At 37.2% G+C, this 23,574-nt stretch overlaps 2 protein-coding genes and 1 long non-coding RNA gene across 8 annotated transcripts in view; 1 reads left to right on the top strand and 2 right to left on the bottom strand.

The window, feature by feature from the left end:
- The first annotated feature begins 80 nt into the window (after positions 1–80).
- Positions 81–23,574, top strand: part of LOC148054388 (radial spoke head 14 homolog) — a 35,104-nt gene continuing 11,610 nt past the window's right edge. The window contains exons 1-5 of one of the 3 annotated variants that reach the window (XM_087768510.1): positions 81–159; positions 580–1,035; positions 2,809–2,911; positions 3,110–3,228; positions 15,402–15,605. In XM_087768510.1, coding sequence (XP_087624636.1) covers positions 837–1,035; positions 2,809–2,911; positions 3,110–3,228; positions 15,402–15,430 — 450 coding nt within the window. In that variant the 5' untranslated portion in view covers positions 81–159; positions 580–836 and the 3' untranslated portion in view covers positions 15,431–15,605. Of the gene's footprint in view, positions 160–579; positions 1,036–2,808; positions 2,912–3,109; positions 3,229–15,401; positions 15,606–23,574 lie in introns of those variants that run through there. The other 2 variants (XM_087768511.1, XM_087768509.1) reach the window with 2 other exon arrangements.
- On the bottom strand, positions 2,660–9,870 carry LOC148054389 (uncharacterized). 2 transcript variants are annotated; one of them, XR_015707176.1, is made up of 4 exons: positions 9,811–9,870; positions 8,700–8,819; positions 5,926–6,054; positions 2,660–3,175 (listed from the first exon to the last, which is right to left on the bottom strand). It is a non-coding gene; the product is annotated as an uncharacterized LOC148054389 (long non-coding RNA). The 2 variants fall into 2 exon arrangements; XR_015707175.1 differs by having other exon boundaries at positions 8,632–8,819.
- The window catches only part of GNAZ (G protein subunit alpha z), a 102,103-nt gene continuing 89,842 nt past the window's right edge, over positions 11,314–23,574 (bottom strand). For all 3 annotated transcript variants that reach the window (XM_087768508.1, XM_087768506.1, XM_087768507.1), the window contains exon 3: positions 11,314–13,384. In XM_087768508.1, the coding sequence (XP_087624634.1) occupies positions 13,040–13,384 (345 nt within the window). In that variant the 3' untranslated portion in view covers positions 11,314–13,039. The remainder of the gene's footprint in view (positions 13,385–23,574) is intronic.

The raw sequence follows: 23,574 nt of genomic DNA on the forward strand, positions 1-23,574 counted from the left end.
CTCAGGATGCCTGGCTGCGTAGTTTTTATTCACGGAGCGGGGCGTACGCAAAGAGCCGGTTGCTGCGACAACCAGAGCACGCGGGCGCGAAAGGCGGTGGCGTAGCTGGCAGGCGCTGTGGAGCGGGAAGCGGGGACGGGCTGAGGCGGCGACACATCGGTGGGACAGGGCGCCTTTGGTTATTTAGTCTCAGTCTTTTGTTTTGAAGAGAGAAGTGCAGTTGTTTAGCAGTGGGTTTAACTTTGCGGCTGGTTTTTTTGTTGCGCGGTTTTCCATATTGGAGGCTGTATGCTTCAGTCAGCCGAGCCGTTTTCCTCACTGAGGGAAGGGGGAGGGCAGCCATCACCGATTCTTTCAAACGTTAACGAATTCTGAGGGCAGGTTTAAACTAGATCCCTTTTAAAAGAATGCTTTTTTTGAAAAATGGCTTTTGGGTTGCTTTTGCTTTAATATTACTTTGAGCCCCTTCTTTGGTTCAGGACGTTGGACTACTTCACTTTAACGCTTTGAAAAACATTCACTCTCTCACCTTACAATTTTAAGCTTTCCCTTTCCTTTTTTTTTTTTTTTTTTTTACAGTGTTCAGTAGAGAATTAAACCAGATAAGACAATTCAGCTGATGAAGAGACATAAATGCTGATGACCATGAACCATTCCAGCCTCTTCTTTCATACCATCCTAACGATGAACGTGTGATAAAATAGCTCTTCTGGGACACAGAGCACTGTTTAAAGTCAGTAGTTGTCTTTGTGGTACATTACCCCTCCAGTCACCAGGTACCATCATTTTGGAGTATTTTTAGGGATAACGGAGAATCCTTCCCAGGGAAACTTGGGATGGCGCATGCTCGTATCTCAGCCAACCTCCCCCCTGATATAGATCCCACAAAAGCCCCTATTGCGTTTGGAAAGAGGGCCCTTCCCAAACTGAATGAGGAGTTGCAGTGTCCTGAGCTGCTGACTCAGCAACGGGCACTGATGGCGCTCTGCGATCTGGTCCACGACCCAGAAAACATCTACCAGGCAATAGAAGTAGGTAAGTGATCTGTTGCAATACGTTTTGACACAGTGTGTGTGTGTGGGGAAAACCCCACTTTACTTCTGTGTGCTACTTTTTTCCTTGCAGTATCTTTGATGACATAAAATGAAGATTTTTTTTTTTTAATCTCTACTGTTTTACCTTAAACAGGTAAAGAATATTATAATGCCATATACATGACAGTTATTTTAAGAGGATCCTCACTTTAGGATTTATCAGTGGCTCACTATAGGTTTTATCAACACCTAAACACAAAAGTAGTGCAGGATCTTTTTTTTCTTTCATTTGTTCTGAATTTTAGCTAATTCCTAACATAGCCTAATGAAAAAAAAAAAAGTTTAATTAGTCCAAAGTTAGAGACACACCCCCACGACCTCCTTGCCACTTATTTAAATTTCACTTGCCTGGAATCTTCTCTAATCCTGTTACCCAAGAACCTTTCAGGAAAAAACAAAGCAGCGAATTTACTAATTTCTAGTAACATAAAACTACTAAATATATTTTATTTAGGAAGGGGGAAAGAAAAAGCTTTTAGTTATTCTAGAGCAGGAAGAAAAGGCAAATCCCCCTTTTTTTTTTCCTTCATTAGATGTTTTCTACCATGTATGACATAAGACAGTGTTACCTTCCTGGATTTTTAATGCTTGGGGTGCTCAAAATACTCATATCTCAGATCCAATAATAAAACCAGGCAAAAACCTCTCATGAACCTTTTAATTAATAATATAATATTTAAATAAGGTTTACAAGTTCATTTGCAAAATCTGTGAAGTCATCTTTTGCCATTGATTCTTTCAGCAGTGGATAGCATGGCACATCCAGATATAACTTTACTGGAGAAACAAAACATCAGAGCTTTTTATGCAGAACCCCTTCTCAGAAGTGTCTTAGTGATTGTAGAATGAGTCTGTAACAAAAAAAGCCTGGAACTTCATGAGAACTTAAGATACAAGACAATATAACCAGATTTATCATACTCATCAGGATTGTATCTGGCCACCGCTATTTTCAAAAGCTTTTATCCCAGCACTTGGAAGAATCCAAAGTTTGGATTTTGGAAAAAAAAAAAACACAGGAGCTTATCTTCACAATTTTTAGCAGTTTGTTGTGTATTTACATAGCTCATTATGTAACACTGAAGAAGTCCTCCAGTTTGCCACTACTTTTTTCTCCATTTACCTCCTTCATATTTATTGATATTATTTGGTTATTATTGATATTTCTTATTACCTCATCAGAGATACCAATAATCATGTTCAAAATATTTTAAGTTATTGTTTGATGAACAGTAACTGCTCAAGCACTGTGAGATTGTTGTTTGGGTTTTTTTTTTTTGGTCACTGCTATGTGTGTATACGCATAATTATTAATGGTTCATCAAATGTATTTCTACACGTGAAAAGCAACGCTGTGTGTTTTTATATGGCCCATGCTACACCTAAAGTTAGTTTAAAAAAATGTAGGCATCAATCCTGCAAACACCTGCTTTTCTAAAAGCATCGATAGCTCCGCTGACTTAGAGTTGTATCACTTCATAAATATTTGCAGGATTAGGATTTAACTTGACACAGAAGTCAGCAGCTTGTTTGTAGCATGGCATTTTTGGCAGTAGGCCTTGAAACTTGACATATGACAATGAGAGTTTCACCATCTGGACACGATGAAATTTCTGATTGTTTGCACTTCAAATTGTGAGATAAAAATGAGTATTTCTATTTTAAATTATTGTTGAAGGTAAGAAATGTTAAAATGAACTGTTATGTCTCTTAGGATTCTTGGATAACCTGAAGACTTTGCTGCTACATCATGACAGTGCTGTCCGACAAAAAACAACACAAATTCTCTATATAATGGCTATGCATAATGTTGGCAGGTGGGTGTAATTCCAGAGTTTACTGAATGGTATGGGAAGCAATAAAGATGTTTCAGTGAGAAATAAGAACAGAATTTCTAAGTTTTGGCAAGATAGGTGCAATGTAAATAAGAGTATTTAGTTAAGATTAGGCATCTCACAAATATATATTAAGTTTTATTATGCTTAGTTAAATCTGTCCTCCAATGTTGTTTGTAGACAAGGGTTGATCCAAAACGGAGTAATTTCTGCCCTCACTGAGCTCTTGGATGATCCAGTAGATATCTGTCGGAAGAACACACATCAGATTTTTGAAATGATGGCAAAATTACCTGAAGGTAGGGATTTTTTCAGTAGCTAAGTATGCAGATAGGCAAAGCAGGTAGGTGGATTTACCTGATTCCCTATGTAATATCTTCCAGATTTATTTTATTCCATTTTCCTTGAAAATCATATCTAAAACCAGTATATTTTCTATTGTTGCTCATCTTAATTTTCTTCAGTTAGTTTTCCTATGAGAATTTATTCTTTGGGTTCTATCAGAAAACTTTAAAAGTTATGACTGTCATCTATTGGTGGAGATAACTATGTTTTCTAGAGCTGTTTTTACACTTCTAAAAATTGGCCAATTGTGTAATAATAGTGAGACTATCTAGCCAAAATATAGAAAATGCTTTACATCGATAACAAGTGAAATGCCCCATATTAACATAATACATCTGTGAATAGCCCTGTCTATGTACTGGGGGGCTGATGCTGCTAGATCTGTTAATTTTCTTAGGTCTTCTGCAAATTAAGGCTACCTGCCCAAGACAGAGGTTGTACGGACTGCACGCTTCAATTTGTATTTCAGAATCCTGCATCAAAAATTCACTTGCTTTTCTTCTGTTTAAAATGATGATCAGCTGTTCATCAGGGTGAACTAATTCCACAGCACACAGGGTTTGTGGAAAGTTTTTCTGGTGCTAGGAGGTACAAATCTTGTGAAATTTGCTTTATGCCTTCCCCGCTCCTTGCAAGCACCGGTGTAAGAGAAGAAAAATGAGCAAGTAATGGCACCATCCATTGCACTGTGGATTCCCTGGATTAGCTATTAATGTGTCTTTGACCTCAGGCTTATAGGCACTGTTTCTTAAATTATGCTTTGACATTGCTTTCAGGTGGGGAATTTAAAAAAAAAAAAAAAACACAAAACCAAAACCAAACAAACTGGGGGGTGATGAAAGGAACAATGAAGAGGTTTGATTTTTCTGATATTTTATTCAAATACTGTTTGCCCTTAGGTAAAATTGTTAGATGGATTTGCTAAGATACAAAGTTAAAAATGTGATAAATTACAGCTAACTTCAGATGTCAAATTCAGAATTCATCCTACAGTCCCTGTATAGCAGGAGAAAAATCAGAATCTCCGGGGGCAGAAATTCTGACCTATCATAGGTGCTTAGTTTAGGACGAGATGAGTTCTGCTCTGGTGATGTCCATTTATCTCCAGTGAGATAAACAGAAGCTGGGTTGATTACATCGGAGTCGGGCTTTTAAACACTTCAGTCTAAATAGAGGAATCCAAGCTGAGAATGTGTCTTTGACTTACCAGAAGAATAGGTCGTTGTACCTTTTACCTGCTTTCTTTATATTTATTATGTATCTTTATAGTTTTCTAAATCTTTTATACACTAAGGGAATTTCTGCTGATTTGTTACTTTTATTTCCAGATTCTATGATTATAATTCCAATAGTTCTCTAATCTGACCATTAGTCTTAAACTTTACTCTTCCAATTGATGGAAATTATAATTTCAAACTTAAAATTTCAGTAGATAGAAATTATCAATTAAAAAGCCATACTATTTAAATACACAGGAAAGTATCTTGTCTGAGGAATTCTGTTACATTACTGGTGCTTAAAAAAGAATTGAATGCTTCAAGCCTTGCTAAGTGAGTGTACATGACTTCTAAAAACAAAAAGATGTATTTTTACAGGCATGCAACCCTTTTTAAAGTCCTAAATAATTGAATCCCTATGAGGGATATTAATATGGTAGCCTATACAACTTTGTGAACATCACTATAGGGAACCAGATTTTCTCTTAATTTAATTTCACTAGCTGTTTTACAGATTTTTGAATTAAATGAGGCAGGGACTTAGCTTGAGTAAATTTTGACTTGTCTGACTCCCTTTAAAGAATTCTTTCCCTTAGCTGAGTAGACCGACAGATACCATCCTGTGACTGTGTGGATTGTAACAGAAACTTACGGGAGAAGAAAACTTCACAGAAGTAAATAAATGTTGCCAGATTTTTGCAGATCATTATTAATCATTAACTCTTCATCCACACTGGCTAAGGCTGCCTTTTTAGCCCTTGTGGAACTGCATAATTCAGTAATAAGCCTTGCTGTTCAGTCCCTGCTGCACTGAACTTCGTTATTAACTCTAACCTTCGGATGTGCCTGTATCTCTAATAGGCTAACACAGGAGCTTACCCCTTGTCTCCTTTTGCTGGTGGAGTTTTCAGATGTGTGCATGATGCACAACCTAAGTTGACTGGAAAGCTTTCAGTTTAAACAGGGAAACTGCCTCAGGGTTTGGTGGCTGCTGTACATACCATTTTAGATATCAATTTGAGACTTACAGATGTAAACTACAACTAATGTTACATGTAAACACCTGCCTGCTTTTAGGTTCTACCTCCCAAAACTCAAAGCATTTACTAAGTAGGCTGGAAGTTTAGCTACGTAAGCGGAAAACATTCACTGGAAGATGAATAAAAGTTCTAAGGGGGAAAAAACCAATTTTTAAAGAAAAAAAGCTATCCATGTGGCCCTGAGAGGAAGTGAGGGCTTTTTTTTTTTTTTTTCATTGTTTGCAGTTAGACGCTTTCTAAAAAGCAGGGACTAAACCCAAGGGTTATATAGAAAGCATTTTATTAGAACCGTCATTTCTATTAGAGACTTAATGTAAGAGGAAGCAACACTAGCTCTTGGTGGTGCCAAAATATAAAACGTTGCTTATTAAGAATTCCACATAAATCAAAATACCTTGCCCAAACTAGAGGATATGTAATGGTACACCATACTGCCGCTCAGGTCTCCTCCCACTGTTCCATCCTTGTCCCTGTAGGCAGCTGAATATATCATCTTGGGTCAGGAGCCGCTGATTGATGGGAACTGTCACAAGTGTAAAACCAGTTTGGTGATAATCAGGAAGTGTGAGATTGTGCTATACAAGGAGAAATCAAGTTGCCTCCTGGAGTGGAGGGATAATCCAACCCCTGCTGAGCTGAGAACTCTGCAAAAGCTGAGAGCCAGCTGCAGCGGTGTCTCCTCTCCTGAAAACCTTGCCTTTGATTGAAGGCAAAAGATTCACAGCAGCTCTGAAGTGAGCAGGAGCCTCTGCCAGACAAAGAGCAGCTTCCACATCGTGTTACAGTCCCGACTTAGTGAAAGTTGCCTACATTTAGAAGAAAGGCTACAATTCTCTGAGTGGTAGCTGCTTTTCAGTGAGGCTTCTCTTGAGCCAAGACTGATACTAGTTTCTTCATTTTACCTCTCCCACTTCAGGTACTGGTGGCAGACGAGAATCAGGTTTTCCAAACTGAGACTTGTTTCAGGGAATGGTTCTGGAGTTTTGTCTCCAAAAAGCAGAGAAGGGTAATTAGTGGTATGAAAAGAGGGCATTTAAATAATTGTAAAATTAGTTATTTGGTAAGTTCTGTGCATCAGTGCCTTCACTGTAGTTTCTTTTTACATGTAAGTAAGGAGAATTACTTCATTAGAAACCTGATATTTATGTCTGTTTTGAATAATTTTTTTCCGTTCATTAATTCTCAACACTTAGTGTAATCCTAATATATTTGCAGTGATCATGTATCAGTGTATGCACATAGGCCAACTTTTCCCCCTCTCTCTTCTATTTATAAGAAATTAAAAATTAATGTAGAGGAACTGTTTACATCTGTGAAGCAAGCAGAATTTAATCTTTATCTTCTGATCCTGTAACCAAATCTCTCAGAGAGCATGATGTGTCTAGCAGTCTCTTTATAGCTTGCTTGAGTCATACCTTTCTAGGTGAAATTCTCTTCCAAAGCTTAATTTCTTCAGCTATGAAATGGCGCCAGATTTTGACCATTTCCTCTGTCAATGTTTGTGCTATTAAAAGCCTCCCAGATTTGTTCAGGGTAGAAGTCCTTGACCAGATTAAATGAGTCTTGCATAGCTTGCTACAGACCAGATTTTCATACCGTGCGCTTTGACAGTTTGGGGGGCGGGGGGAGAGGAATAGAAAGAACCTGCAGTCCTCAGCCTGTTAGGTATGTACAGTCGATAAGATCAGTGGTGTAGAAGCTGAGCTAGCATGTTGTCTGTGAAAGCATCTCTAAGTAATTACCCTTGGAAAAAGGTGTTTTTCTGAGCCATGTATTCTTTTTGTTTCGATAAAAATATAACATATATATAAAAATATACATGCCTGTATTTAAGGGTTGGAAGATAACTCCTTGAGAGCAGAGCTGCGTTACTGTAGAATGAACTCGCGTATAGATGGCTACTTACAAGAAAAACAGAAAGGTGCTAAAACTGTTTTCCTTGCTATGAGACAATTTGGGGAATTATCCGGGAGAACAGCAAGTATTTTCCAATAGGTAGTAAGAGTCACAAGGCCTGCCATAATTCATTTGACATATTACAGATACAGATATAGTTTCTGCCTGGTAATTCAGCCTGCTTCAGCTAGCCAAGAAGCTGTCTTCCTCTCTGCATTTACTTCTACACCTCACATGCAGATAATGAGATAGGATGTACCTTGTATCAGCTGGAGGAAGTCAGCAACTAATATACCATTCCACAGCTAGATTTCTGATGTTTCCTAGAGCTGAGGTAATGTACAGGGCCGATAGATAAAGCGATATGTTCCACGCTAGACAAAAGGGAACATAAGCTGTACCTGCATTTGGCAGGAAGTGTAGTTATTTTTGTTAACTGGGAAGTGGTCAGTGACTCCAGTTAGCTCCATGCCAGGCCACCTGGTCTTTCTCCAAACAGGAGTAATTTAGGAAAATGTGGTTATTTTAAGCAAATCCACTTGCAGACTATTTTTGATTCCTAAATTTAAGGATGTATACTAGCATCCTCCAGGAACAGGGGGATCATTAAAAAAAAAAAGTGGGAAATTCAAAGATTGGGAGAACACTGAGGAATAACATTTCCAGAAGAAAAAACAACTTAGTGCCAAGAATTAATGGGTGAAAGAAAGACAAAAATAAGATAGATAGATAGATAGATTCAATAGAGGATAGAAGAGGAAGAAGAACCAGCAGCAGGAGAAAATTAAGAACATTGGAATAATTAATAGCAAAACCTTAGATCTTTGTGAAAACAGTTAGTTGACACACAATACTTAACCATGTTAGTGAAAGGGTGTTATGCAATAATAAGTGACCTGGCCAATAACAACTGCAAAAATAGTTCTAGGAAGAAAATCTTTCACTAGCATAGGGTTAATACTCAAAAAGTTTAATAATTCTTACCCCTTTTCTGTCCTGTCTTTTACGGGTAATTAATCCTTTTAGACAAAGATTGAGGTGGATTGGATGGGGCAATGGATTTTTAAGCTTGCCAGAACCTCTATCTGGGAAGAGTCCAAGAGATACTATTTCTCCTGCTTTACTGACCCTCACTGTCTCCACTATTCCACCCTCAGAAAATCATAACCAATCGGATCTGTGGATAAGGACCATTTAAGGATACCTTTTTCCCTTTGAAACTTGCTTTGCTGTATGGAGTGCAAATGATAAAAGGACAGATGGCATTCTTACTGCAGCAGATGGAACACCTCTTCTGTGAATGTCATTGTTGCCCAGGTGAAGTGAAATCCCAGTTGTATTAATGCAGTTCTTTCAGGTGGCAGTGCGCTGCATCACTGATAAACCTGAGAACTGAGAAAATAGATGCAAATTTAATTGCATGATTTATCAAGGTGGACAACTAAGAATCAAGGGATTTCATTTCAGCACCTGTCTTTGGCCCAGACTTTTTAGTCTTAACTTCCCTGTGCCTCAGTTTTCTTATACAATCAGAAAATAGAATTACTTGACTTCTGTGTAAAACAGAGTTTATTTTAACATCTTGAATTCTTCAGGTAGAAAACAGAGTAATCATGAGTTACTCAGAATACTAAGATCAAAAATATCATAGGAATTGAGAGAGTTAATAGCAAGGAATTGCTATTCAGAGAACATGGTTATGTGAATGGATCATTTAAATTTACTTATTTACTGCTTTATTCCTCCCCATGCCTCTGCTTTTCTTAAGCTAAGTAGGAACACATGGCAGTGCTTCAATTTCTTTTCTCCTTCCCAAGATAGCTTTCATTCAATGAGAAATGGAACTAACTCCTTTTCTTTAGAAATACCCTTAGGCCTTTGTTAAAATATCCTAGGTTCTCCACTTCTGTTGCAGGTTACCTGTAATACTTACGTTGGAAGGATCTTCTTAGTTGAATAAAGACTTATTTTTTAGTATAAGATGTCTCTTGCCCTCCTCATAATTGACTACACTTTTGTTTTTAGTTTTCCTACCCAGCTTTCTTACCTTGAAGCTATGCTCTAATGAATGCTGGTGTTTTCTTGTCACTTCTTTCACTAGTCTGAAATGGCCACAGTACTACAAAAGCTAGAGGTGAAGGAGGCATGCCCTATAATAGTCCATTCATTGGAAAAGGAAGCCCTGACTCATTTTATACCTTTTTCACAATTCAGCTGACTACTAATAGGAAATTAGGCTGTAGAAAGCAATTTAGACTAGAAATAACTGTGTGATTTCTCAAGTAAATCATAGCACTTTAATGGTAAATGAAGTTTAGAGGATCCTGTACTAGCTCTGCAGAATATACTACCAATTACCACATAGAGCTTTTAGTAAACTCACCAAGTCAGGCAGCTTGACTGCAAGTATCACAAGCAGGCAATGGTATCTTCTCATTACAAGTAAGACCTAAATACTCCCTGTGTGGTGTGACAAAGCTTTTATACCTTCAAGGCGCAGCCTCATTGGCTCTTTTGCCTCTGTCCTTCAGGTGTAGTAGTTGACAGGGCATGCTTAAAGGGGCCCTGTGTCTTCAGTGCAGCGATAAAATACCTCATTCAAAATGATTTTTCTCCATTATCGATTATGTCTGGACTGAAGAGTTTTGAAAGTCTTAACCCATGACTTGAGCCTCAGAGAATATTTTTGGTTATGGTTACATTCTCTAGCAAGGTCAAAAATTATTATTGCTTGAACCACTGCCTTCAAGAGTATTGTTGTTCTCTTGGCAGTCCCAGCTCATCATTAGCTTAAGTCTCCAGGTCACTTAGAAAAATCCTCGCTTGAATTTAGATATCCTCAAATGGGTCAAAAGAAGGATTCTTAAGCATAAGGTAAGAACGATTAGGACTTTTTGATGCGTTTTGTAGAAACACCGAGAAGCAAACAAAGGAATGAAATTATCTAAGCACTATTAAATATTTTCAGCTGGTCTCAGAAATTATTAACGGGGTGAAGGGTTCTAAGTCAAATTCTGTTTAAACTCCAGGGATATTATTTATCTAGCATCCTCTAACAAGTGATTTTTATGAGTTTATGCTGTTTGTACAAGAGTTGCACCTTTTCTTAATGTTCATCCAGACTTTTAAAGATTTCAGTTAGAGGGTGTTGTGGAAGAGCCTTGTTATAGTCTGAATGGATGGAATTTTCAAGAAAGCTTCAATGAAAAACCATCAATAAGACACATGCTGATAAATCACCTTATATGGTCGCTTTAAAAAAACACTTAGATTTTTCTTAAAGCCTAATTTTTCACAAGCATGAGCCAGACAGAATTTCATATTGATTTTGGAGACTTGCTCAGAGCTCAGTAGTACAAAACTGTGAACGTATTTTTCAGGTTTTTTCAGTCTTTAAATACAGGTTTAGGAGACCAACTTCAGGCACTATTCAAAAGTTTTGTATGTGCTTATACCTAGGCACGTATTTCTAAGCACAGACACCCATGCAGAGCACCTGATTGTGTAAGATGATACGCAGAGGCAGGCTTCTTATGTATGTTGCAGATACCATGGAAGTTTCTTTCCTGATATTTTCTATAGATCTTGATCTATAACTTCTTTCCTAAAATTGCTACGAACCATCTCCCCCAAAAATATAACAATAACATGCGTTCAGAATTTGTAAAGATATTAAAGGGGAACACATCCTTTAAATCTTACTGAGTTGCTCAAATGTAATTGCTTAAGATTGAAATTGCTGAATATTGGTGAGTAAACTGAAGAAGAAGATCTGGAGCAAATAAACAAAACTCAGCAGTCTGTCATAAAGGAAAGAAAACTTCACAAACATTATCCAATGAAGTAACTGTCGTAACGCTAATGAACACACACTAGACACGTTCAGTATCATTTGAGTTATTTATTTTTTTAAGTGGACAATTTAAATGTTGATGTTATTAACCATTTTGTTTTAAATTTCTTAGAGCCCTTGGCTGGGATTTCTTGCACTAATCATAGTACATAGGGGGAACAAAAGTAGAAGGTTATTTTCCAGTGTGCATGTGTGTCTGTGTCTCTGTGTACGTATGTGCTTTACAATTATCAAACATATATTTACACACCAACTTTACACTGAAGTCTTTAAGAAGTCTTTTCTATGGCAGGGGAAAGAATCAACTGACCAAAGACTTAGGTCTATATGATCCATTTGAGATTTTCCAGTATAGTCCCACAGAGCTTCTTACGCATTCAGACTTTTGCCGGAATGTTACTCCATCCAGTAGTGTTTCTTTATGAGATGAAACCTGGAGCTGAGGAATGCATCTCTTCAGTTTCCTTAACTTCACTAAACTGTAAATAATTTAAATTATTAAATTGAAATATCAAGACATTTAGTTATTGTTCATATCGCTCATCTTTAACCTTCTAATAATACATCACATTTTTAAAATAATTAAAAAACCAACAAAAAAAGGCTTTGGAGGCTATATACTACACAATCTCCATGGCTCCTGCTTCTTGGGAAATCTGTTACAATATTACAATTCCCAGAATGTATTTGGAGCAGTGGAACAGAATTGTCCGTTGGCAACTTTCACATTCAGCAATCCAGACACTACAACAATAATTTAAAAAAATTGCCTTGTGATTTATTTTTTTTTTACTTGTATTAAAAAAGGAACACTAACCTACTTCTTAAATATAGTTTGTTTTTTGTGAAACACCACAAGATTTGGCAAAAAAAGATGTAAAAGAAGACTGTTTTGATGTATAAAACTCCTTACCAGTAGAAGAAACACTGACCTTTATTTGGCCTATTCATAGATTCATTTCATGTAGTTTTGCTGCATATTTGAAGCCTTAAAGAGCAGAAAGAGCTGCTAGTCAGTTTGGAAATCACAGACCAGTTGCGCACCAACGATTCCTTTAACAGGCAAGGTGTCCATGGTAAACAGTAAAGTAAAGCAGAAGTGTGTACATAGTATATGCTGTGAGTCATGTGCATACATGATGGACGTGTATATACTGTTGGCTGCGTGTACCAATATTGTGGGTGCATGCCCGTTCTCTACAACTTTAAGTAGTATTTTGCTTAAACTCTTTTGTTCTGTAGCTTCTGGTTTGACCTAGCTTTTCCCCCCAACGCAACCATTCTGCTCCACACCCTGCAAATGAGTTCATCCATCACTCACCAGCTTTATATCTTCATGTCAGTAAAACTTTAGGACAACTGGATGAAGAATTATTTCTTACACAGAACATGGTAACACTCCCACTGTAGGAAATGGAATGAAACAAATGGAATAAAAGTGCAGTGACTGTGGTGAAAACATCTCCACAGAGTTAGGCCTCAATCTCTTTTTTTGTTTTTGTTTGGGGTTTTTGAGTTGTGGGGTTTTTTTCACTGGGGGGTGTGGTTTTTTTGGAGAGGAAGTTTTCACTCTCCAGAACATATATTTGTGAAAAATGATGTAGTGGGTTAAGGGGGCACAAGAGGAACTGCGTACATACATCGGATTTCCCTTTCTCTCCTTGGGCTACTAAGCATTGCCCCATTTTTTTCCACTAGAAGTGGAAGTGGTTAGCCCCTTTTTCATCCCTTCAGGAAAACAGATTAAGCCCAAGGATTCTTAGCAGAGGCCAATATACTTGAGATTGTTCTGAATGATGACATCTGTCACTGCATCAAAGACAAATTGGATGTTACTGGTATCAGTGGCGCAGGTGAAGTGTGAGTAGATCTCCTTGGTCTCCTTGTTGCGATTCAAGTCCTCAAACTGGCGTTGGATGTAGACTGCTGCCTCCTCATAAGTGTTTTGGCCTTTGTATTCAGGAAAGCAGACCGTTAAGGGGATGCGTCGGATTTTTTCTGCCAGCAGATCTTTCTTATTCAAAAAAAGGATGAGGGAAGTGTTGATAAACCAATTGTTGTTGCAGATGGAATCAAAGAGACGCAAACTTTCTGCCATTCGACTCTGTAGGACAGGAAACAACAGGGTCAACAATAGTGTTTCAGCATAACTCTGGAAAGCACCTAAAATACGTTATTATGTCTGTCAATGAGCAAAATCTGCTTTTAGAAACAACTGGTCTTTTATTTGGTGAATTATTATCTTACCTGAGCGTGAAATTTCAAGGATCTTAATTCACTTATTTTAATACAATACATTTCACCACAGACTACCCCTTCTTCTATTTTTTTAAATATTTGGCAACTGTGGAGGAAAGTCTAAAACTGAAGATTTAGAAACAACAGGTGTAACTTGGGAAAACATGGCTGCGTTCATACTTAGGTTAGCACTATAAACAAATGCGTTCAATAAAAGGGATGAGTAATTTCTAAGGATTTCAACATGCTACTATTAAAGTTTTTAAAAAAGACGGAACTACTACAGCACAATTGTAACATTGCATCATTAGATGAGTAGTTTAGCACACCATACATACTCAGAATTTTTCACTTGCCTTACCTCTCCCCATCATATAATGGTAAGCTTGAAAGAATACACAAGAACCACATTCTCCTATGGTGGGAGAACTTGTCTATTTATAGGTGAAAGCCGAGTTTAGCCAGACATCTGTCTGTCTGCTGCCCGGAGTAGGCAAACTCCATTTATGAACCGTTTAGGATGCCCACCACAATGACAGATTTGGAAATGACAATCCAGTGCTGCTATAAACTGAAAGCAGAAAGGTCCGTTAGCAGCCACCGGCCGTCCTGAATTGTCGCTGCCGCCACGCGCGGGGCCGTGCTGCAGCTGGAGCTGTCCGTGGTACCCGCTGCTCTTGGACGGCTGGGTTTGTTGATGGGTCTACACCTATACATAGGTGTAAGCAAACGTAACGTTCTGAATGGAAAATATTCTAGATTATTAAAATAAATATCCCTCAAGTATTGTCAAAAGTAGATGCAGAAAATATCTTAATCACGCATTTTTGCTGACGGCGTTGTTTTCCGGCATGTTACAACTTGGATCTTTATTTCTGTTAGGTGTCATTGGCAATTCAGCATTATCGTTATCTGACAAACTTTAGTCAGATATTTATCTAACATGAAAATTTTTTAAGTTATGCACGCGTATTTTCTATTTAAAGGAAGACATCTCTTTTAACCAAGTTTTCCTATTCATATTTAGAGAACGTTGATAAGCATGGCATTTTACAATTAAGCAACATGGCTTCATTCCAATCTTTTTCAATACCCAGCAATAATTTTTATTAATAAAACTATAATTCTTGAATAAGTGGACCTTTATTCTGTCCCAGTTAAGCTGTGTTCATGTACTGCTGAAAGCAGGAAAAGAATATATGACTGAAAATTTGTAATCAGTTTTTTCTGTACAACAAATGTATTAGGAAAAATGTGTAGAAAGGAATATTCACAAAACAAGGTGCATTTTTAAAAACTGGAAATTATATAGATTCTGAAGATTTCATAGGCTCTGAGACAAGAGGTAACATAGGCTGAAAATTGGAATTCTTGCAGTGATGTCCATTTAATTATTTTTTTTAACTAGAAGAGTCTTTTAGCTGTGTGCCAGTTATTCTGTTCTTGAAAATTAATGTCAACTAATTTTTCAACTTGGTGATAACTCTGTTTGCTATTTTCACCTCCGTGGGCCAGTTTTGTATCAGATTGCAAAGCCTGAGTTATGCTCTTTCATCATTCCCATCTAATCCTCTTCAGACACCCCAAAACAATTTTTGCAATTTTTCAGCATCTTTAAAATCTCAGAACGCTGTAAGGCTTATCTCCTTCTTGCAGACCTGATCCAATGCATACCTCTCAAAATCATTTCAAGTAGGTAAACGAATGTGATGTTAATCACAGCATGAAATTCAGTATTCCTACTCACATGTCCAGATGAACTGATTTTGTATGGGAAACATTTCTGTAAAGCTTTTAGCTCTTACCCGAATGACAGGCCTACAGTTAATATTTAGCCTACAGCTAAAATATTAGCTACTGTTCCTTCTCACTTTTTTGTTTAGGCTTTATACTGCCGAAAACATCATTGTGAGGAATCATGGTTTATTCCTGCTTTACCTTCAACAGTCCTTCCCTCTGCTGCGAGATAACAGCGGGATTTATTGCACCCTGGTCACAAGATGCAAAGAATCCTTGTACAGTCAGCTCTGCAAAGTCTGCTTGCTGATAAACCATGGATAAAATATGAAGAAAGCTTTTCATATACAGCAATATAGGTTATAATCTTAACTTCCTTAAAAACAGTAAGCAAGCTAAATATCTATGGAAATTTTTTCCATGTTAAGTTTCCATGAAGAGGTGCATATATTCATCTGATTATTTTTTAAACTGATCTCTACAAAAGCTGTACAAAAACTGTTCAGATCGCTGTTACATGTATTTGCAGAGTCTGGTTTTTTTAACTCAATGCATCTTTCATCATTTTTTTTCCCTTCAAAGTGAATTTGCAATACTGTCCTGCTAAATTAAGAAAATAAATCCTGTTCTGCTTTGAGTATCTCTTACTTTCAGTATTCTCAGATCATGAGATTGATAAGATTTAATATAATTTCTTCAGCTCTAGTCCATATAGCAAATTTAATTAAGATTAGGCATTATTGATCAGCATAGGGCATGATGGAAGGGAGGGGTATTGTGAATGATGGGCATCATTAATGATATATCAGGATACAGTACCAAATCCTCCCAGTCTGTTGTCTTTGGTCTCACTTTGTATCACAGTCACATAGCAGATAGTTTCATAAAATGTACGGATCATGAATTCAGTGATTTCAGAGGAGTCATCAGAGGAAGAGCAACTTTCTGTTTGTAAACTTTTTATATAGTGGCATGCCTTGCCATCTGAAAGTAAGAGCAAGTGATTTGGTATTTTTTATTTAAGTAAGAAAAATAATACTGAAAATGTCTGGTAAAACTCCTGGAAATTACAGATACCTGATTTCCTAGTGCTTCCAAAAGGTATAATGAATCAATTTGTACAGAACTTACATTTTTTCAAAGCAGCATAGTGTCTTGAAGAAAGCCTGGAATCAATTCAAGCCGAACAGGTTTAGTAGGTCAAAAGTATTGTGGACTGGCAGAAACAGAAGGCTGTAAGGTTCCTCAAGGGATCATATGTACCATATATATGGTATATATATGTCATTCCTCACATATTTTTAACCTATTCTTAAAGTCCTTTTCAGAGAACCTCTCTATTGGCACCTGTTGACTGATCTTTCAACAAAGAAAAATACATTCATTAACAGCTACTAATTAGTAGGCACTGATCAAGATTATTTTCTTCAAGAAGATGTCCTAGCTGATTCCTCAAAGCACAGAAGCAGTCTTAACTTTTTTTCACATAAGACTGTTGAGCTGGTGACCGACAGACACGTTTCAGCCCATAGGATCTTTTGGTGTGGACAGTTTGCAAACCTTCATCATGCACCTGCCTATGTCCTGTTACACATGCCCAGATCCTGGCATTAGTTCTGGAAGCTGCTGTTAGACCTATCTGATTCCGCACTGATGCAACTTGTTTTCAGAAATACCTCTTGTCACAAAAAACAAAAGCAAAGTTCATTTGACTTCTTGCATTTATACCTGATATAAAATACTAGCATTCTTCCCAACGGAAAGAAAAAAAAAAAAATTTGCTTTTTGATGGACTTTTATGCTTGGCATTCTTTTATCATACGTATAGAAAGAACATAAATTTTGCAAAAGTTCACAGTGCTATTTACAGAGTACATTCATCTATCTTTGTATCTGTTTTGATTTATTTCCTGCAAATAAAGAGACTGAATAGGGCAGACTGGAAAATAGCTATGTATTTTATCATTCTGTGTAAACATATTATGTCAGATATATTGGTCAAGTACATTTAGAGAACCCACATTTTCTTTTTTATAATTTAATAATACAAAGCAGTGAAAATAAGGCATCAGAGATGATACACAGAATTCTTTGTGGAATTGCAACGTGTATCAAGTAATATATTCCTTCCACTGAAGACATGCCATAGCACACAGTGGCAGTGCTCTCGCAGTGCCAGCAGGTACAGTACTGTGGGTGGTTGCTCACTTTGCATAGCGGTTCTATAACCACTGCGACACTTCAGTGATTTCTAACATTCCCACCTATTCTTGGCAATAATGGACTCCTTTGTTTTCTTCTAATGTTAACCTGTAATGAGTTTACTGTTTCAAACAGTATTGGCTGCGTTTCCCGTATAGATTATTCTGCAGATATTGTACTCCTTTGTATAGGCAATATTTTAGGTTTCTGAAAACCTTATGCATACATCATCATTCGCTTCAGTGGTCCAGAGTAAGTGAACAGAAGGGATTTGGGATATCAAAAAAAAGAGTATCTTTTGTTTACAAGAATATTTTCAAATAGGTATGTGTTCCGTTTGTCTGGCTTGTGTTCAGAGGGGATGAAAATAATTATAGAGACTGGGTATTTATGTCGTCGTGCGACTGTGAAATATTCTAGACAGTTTTCCTGTTTGGGAAGTGGAGGTGAGAGAATGATTTTGGCTTTTAATAGAAGTAACAGTATTTTGGGCCTAATTCTCCTGAAATCTGCATCACTTGTGCATCTAGTGCATCTCCCTTGACTTTACTAGAGGCACTCCATATTTCAACTGGTGAGATGAAGAGAGGAGAATCATTCACCGCTTATTACACAAAAAGTAATATAAAAATATCATTTCTTTAAAATTTACTTTTTATTTTATTAGAGAATGCAAATATGTTTTGTTGTTATTAGTTCAAAGGAAATCTGCAAAAGCATTGATCATTATTGTTACACTAAAACAGTATCCTGAATAAATTGCCCCTTAAAAATGCATAGTTGCTGAAATATGAGCAGACTGTTTTACCAAAGCTTTTCAAATTACCTCTTATACTTTCCTCATTTTATTTGTGTTACTATTCCTTTTCATTTCCTATGGATTGACTTGATCAGAATCCCGTCCTCTGTTCTCAGAGTTCCATGAAGGCATTGATTTAGTTATTTTAGTGAGTAATTCTGTGTTTACAGCTTAAAGCCACGGACCTTTGGCAGTTTCTGGTCATTTCAAAAGCCGCAGGAGCACCGGGGCGCACCGTGATCGCTGGCACTGCCACAGCAGCCATGCTGAAATCTAACTCACAAGCCTCTTAAGGCATACTGAAATATAAGCAAAATTATATAGTCCCTATATTTGGGGGTTTTGTTTACTTCTTCCTTTGTAAAGGTGGGGTCATCTGACTTTTGAGCCTACTTTGTATACAGACAGATTTATAGGTGTAAAAATGTGGCTTTAAAAATCTCTTTGAGGGTTTACTTTTTATTTTCACAGTGCAAATCCTGACACAACAGATAATCCCCTAAAAACATCACAGGTCTGTTTCCATATAATCATGCTTGTCTTTCCTTCCCTGAATTCATAACTGATGATAAAACCATGCCAGAAATTTTTAGCTCAGTTGAAATGCTTTTGCTACTAATTGTCTGGAAAAAAGTGTTTTAGAGCTAATATAGGTTTTTGGCCAACTCTCAGAACATTCATGCCAAGGGGATATTGCATTTTAAGAGATTTGTGTTTATTACTGTATTTTCTAGTGAATCATAATACTGTCCCTCTACTACCAAATCCTCAGTTAGAGTCTGTAGTCCAAGGACAAAATCAGAGAGTTAAAACCCTTCCATAAATTGTGAAATGTACTGAACACGTACAAGAGGACTGCCAGTTTTAAATTAACATAAACTTGGTGACCTCTTACATGATGTGAAGAAAGAATTAGTAAACTGTTGTAGCTGACACCCAAGAAATTTCTTCCTCGATGTAATATCATTATTATAATATTGGTGGGTATTTGAAAGTCATAAAAACCTTAACTAAACCAAATAGAATTTCTTTTAGTTAAAATGCAAAGCAGTTAATCAGGAATCATTTCCAGCAACGATGCAGGCTATATTACACCAGTGCAAGACTATGGTTGCATGGTATAAATGCATGATATACCTTGGGAAATGAACCTGCAAGATCCATTTCATAATTTAACTATAATAGTAAAAGTAGGAAGATGTATCACTGGGCAATGAGGAAATGTCACAGAAAGGAAAAACCAAGTCTTCAAATAACAGTAAGATGTCATCCATAGAGTTATGAAAACTCTAGGGAAAGAGAAACGGGCAGCACCTACTTCCATATGAAGAACAGAAAAGTAATTGAAGTTTTTCTGAAAAATTTTTTTGCTGCTAACATGCAAACACGGAACAAGTAGTGTTCAATCTCACCTTCCATGTGGAATTAAATGACAAACAAGTAAATCCAAACCTAAGAGAAAACAGTATACACGGCAAGACAAGGCCTTTATAAATTTTAGGTGGTGGCTTATGATTTGTGCAGTGCATCAATCATATTTGAAATGGCAATGCCTGACATGGCTCTCAGTTTTTTATAGCCAGATGACATCTTGATATATCTGAAAATCTTCAATAAGAAGTGATACGTCCACAGTTCTAAGACGAAGGCTGACACTGAAACTGAGCCTAAAGATACCTGATATATCCACTCATATACTCCTATCCTAACACAACAGGCTCGTTTCTGGTTTCATCGATATAGTAAAACTACTGTACATATTATAGGGGAAGTGAACGTGAAAGCTTATTATAATAAAAATATAGAATAAATTATTGTAGAACTCCCAAAGGAGTTATAAAAACTTTCTATTAACATGGAGGAAAAATAAAGGTAGGACAAGGCATTCCTCTTCTCTGCAGTGTCTTTTCCAGTTCAGGAACCCTGAGGGGGCTAGCTAGCCAGGTGGTTAGAAAAAAATGTGCTGCTGTAATTTCATAGTTATACACAAGCTGGCGTATAAGCAAGATAATGCCAATGCCTTATCCAGATGGCCTTGTTGGGGGCTAATTGCAAATTCTTCTCTGAGCATGAGAACAAGGAATTGGTTGCTTGAGGGAAAGAACACGCTAAGGAACAGATGGCTGCTTCTGTTCTTCCAGTAATTTGCAAACATACAAACGTTCTGGTCATCCTCTGGAACAGGAGAGGTGTGCTTAGCAGCAAAGAGTTCCAGAACAACGAAGAGTTTTCAGAAGGGAAGACCCTGTTACCAAGACAGCAAGTAATTAGAAAAATCACTTGGTAGATGAAGCCAAATTGGAATGTGGTATCTCCTCACAGCTTCCACTTTAAAGCTTTCTGGTCACAGTTGGGAGAGCTTTGAACTTAAAAATGAAAAATTATGAAGAGAGAAACTATCACAAATAAGGGAATTAACTGCCATTTGTACTAAATACCCAAGAACTTTATCTTTCAGTCATTATTTCTCTTTCAGCATTATTTTAAAACTGGTAGGCATTTGGGGATTGTGAAAACCTTAACTAAATAAAATTTATCTTGTGTAAACCATAAACAATGATGAATAAAATTGGTGCAGGAATGGTAACGTTTGCTTTCCAGAAAAGCCGGAAAATCTTTAAATGTCATTAAATCTTGGAAAAACCAGTGGAAGCTGTTGCTATTTTCCTGTTGAGGCTTTTCCTTGCCATAGTGGCCAGCATTTAGCATATGCTGGTAGCTATGAGCTATTTCACCAAATGGCATGAATCTTTTCTTTCTGTTTCAAATGTGTTGTTTAGAGATCCGCAACTAAGAGCCTTCTAAAGAAAGCGGGTGAAGCTGAAGTATTTGAAGAAGGGGTGGTGGGGTAAAAAGGTAATTGAATCTGTTGGATGTAAACATTGTTTTTTCCTTAAGGTTACTATACAAAAAAATTGAATCAGTTCTGAAATAATGACAGTCTACAATACAAGCCGAAGGAAATACCATTGCCCAAGACAGTCATAGTCAAAGCAATTCAGGAATTCAAACTATGTTTGAATAAATGTATAATGAAAGGCAGAGGGAAAGCAGAAGAATTTTGCAGAAAAAAATACAGATGATGCAGAAAGCAAGAGATAGCCTACATAAATATAGATACTTTTCTCCTCGTAAAAAAGCCTAGATTGAGTGCTAGTTGAAAGATCCTTCCTGTCTAGCAGTCCTGTTTGAGTGCTGGATGAGAGAGACTTGATTTAAAAAGATTACTGTACGATTCATCTTTTGTTCAAAGAAAGAAGGCTCCTACAGGAATGCATAGGGTCAGGTGGCTATAGGTCTAAAGGGGGAAAGAGGATGATAATTCCATGAGTTACAAAAAATAATTGCTTTCATCTAAAAATCAAAAAGAAGAAACTATCTGTCTGAGAGAAGTAAATAGACTTAATCCAATTCAACTCTATATATCTCCCAAAGAAATTAAGAACCTCACTGAGGTAGGATTAAGCTGGGATAAACCACTGTACCTGTGATGTCCTGTATATACCTGTGTCTAGCCTTGACATCTCCCCAGAAGGGACAGGGTAACCAATAGGGGTTTGACTAGACAGAATTGTTTTGCCTTTCTAAACCCTCCCTTTCCAATCCTAGGATCCCAGAGTTTTCCTGGAAAATGTTGGGAACTCTAAAATGTCAAAATTAGAAAGGGTGACATAAAAGGGTAAGTCCCATTGTGAAGTCATTAAGAAGTGTTCTTAAGTCACTCAGCAGCTTAACTTATTCTACAAGCAGACAAACTCCTTGTCCCATCACCAAAGCAATATGCTACATTAGTCTAAAACCACTGCAGGAATTCCTGACCAGTTACGTGGTAAACAAAACGGGAAGGAGGTCAGGATAACTAGAAGCAGCTATGTCAATATAACACCTGTCGTATGGATGTACACCTGCATGCGCTATTTCTGTCCTTCCTACCAAAATTCCTTTCAGTGTCCTGCATATACAAGAGGAATGTGAAGTGCAGAAAGGTGGAAAACTACCAGCACGTTAGGTATATACGTATACTTTATGCCACCGCAATAAAGGGAAACTGAAAGGGATGACAAGAGAAGGTTTTGTATTAGAGGAACCTTGAATCTCTACTATGAAATGACCATATAAAAGGCTGAGAAACATGGATGTTATGAAGTGGAGCCCTGCAGAAATCTTGTGTGATTTGGATAGGAAGATAGGTATTTATATGGTGAGGGCAAGAAAAGGTAATAAGCGGGAAACAAGCTTGCTTCCAGTTTTTTTAAACAGATTTCATCCTCAAATCCGGAGGAAAAATTATACTAGCAAACCAAATTTGTAAACTACCACATTAATTCCTCATTATTTTATAGATAACGTCCTGTAATTGTTTATCCTTACGGTTTGTACGTGAAAATGTAGAACGGGTAGAGGAGGCAGTAGTCAATATTTGATACCTCTTTTTCAGAGAAGACAGGGAAAATAACCGTGACAAAGCGGTACTGCAGCATACTGTCTGCCTTGATGATTTCCTGTGGAGTGTTACTACTGTCTTTAGAGAAAATTCTGCAGATGATAACTGAATCTGGCAGTATGAACGAGAATTACATGGGGACCTTTAGTCTTGGCTATTGTATAGGATGACAATGAAAATATTATGAATATTTTATTGCGTATGATCTCTGTGACTGGAAAAGAATTGTAGTGTTACTAAGGCTTTCTGTGGACTAGACAAAGCAGATATTACTTTAGCAGAGTCCTGAATGTTTGCCTTTGAAAATTGATCCCTGCAACTTTTTACGTGTGCACTGAAACAGCAAGTCATATCTGTAGGAGTACATGATAAGTTAAGCATTGTTATGTAGTAGTTACATATGGATGCCAATGACAGGCTGGGGTAAACCACTCTTTAATACTATCTATCAAAACTCTTTTATATTCCTAGATGAGGAACAATACAGATTTGTTAATCCTAGTAAGTACAGTCTGACACCAAGCTATGATTATACTAAGGAGAGTGCCTGAACTGAGAAATCAGTTTGGTTAAATTTCCTGACAGGAGGATTAGATTTTGAGCCCGGAGATTTCCAAGCAAAGGAACAGGACAACAGGTGCTTCTGCTAGGACTTACAAACTAAAGAAAACCTAAAGAAAGGATATATAGAAAACTCTTGGAAGAACAGAGGAAAAGGTTACCGAGTTCTGCGTTCAAGGATCAGAAAGAGCGGGGCACTTGACCATTTAATAGAAATGCTAGAAGATCCAGATAAAGGCTACTCCAGTCTGTGTGGCCAAGGTATTAAAGGCTGTTCCACAACATGGAAGGGGGCAGAATAAAACTGGAGACG

Source organism: Nipponia nippon, unplaced genomic scaffold (genome assembly GCF_047370975.1).
Source record: "Nipponia nippon isolate SJK-2023a ecotype South Korea unplaced genomic scaffold, ASM4737097v1 scaffold_30, whole genome shotgun sequence".
NCBI classification, from domain to species: Eukaryota; Metazoa; Chordata; class Aves; order Pelecaniformes; family Threskiornithidae; genus Nipponia; species Nipponia nippon.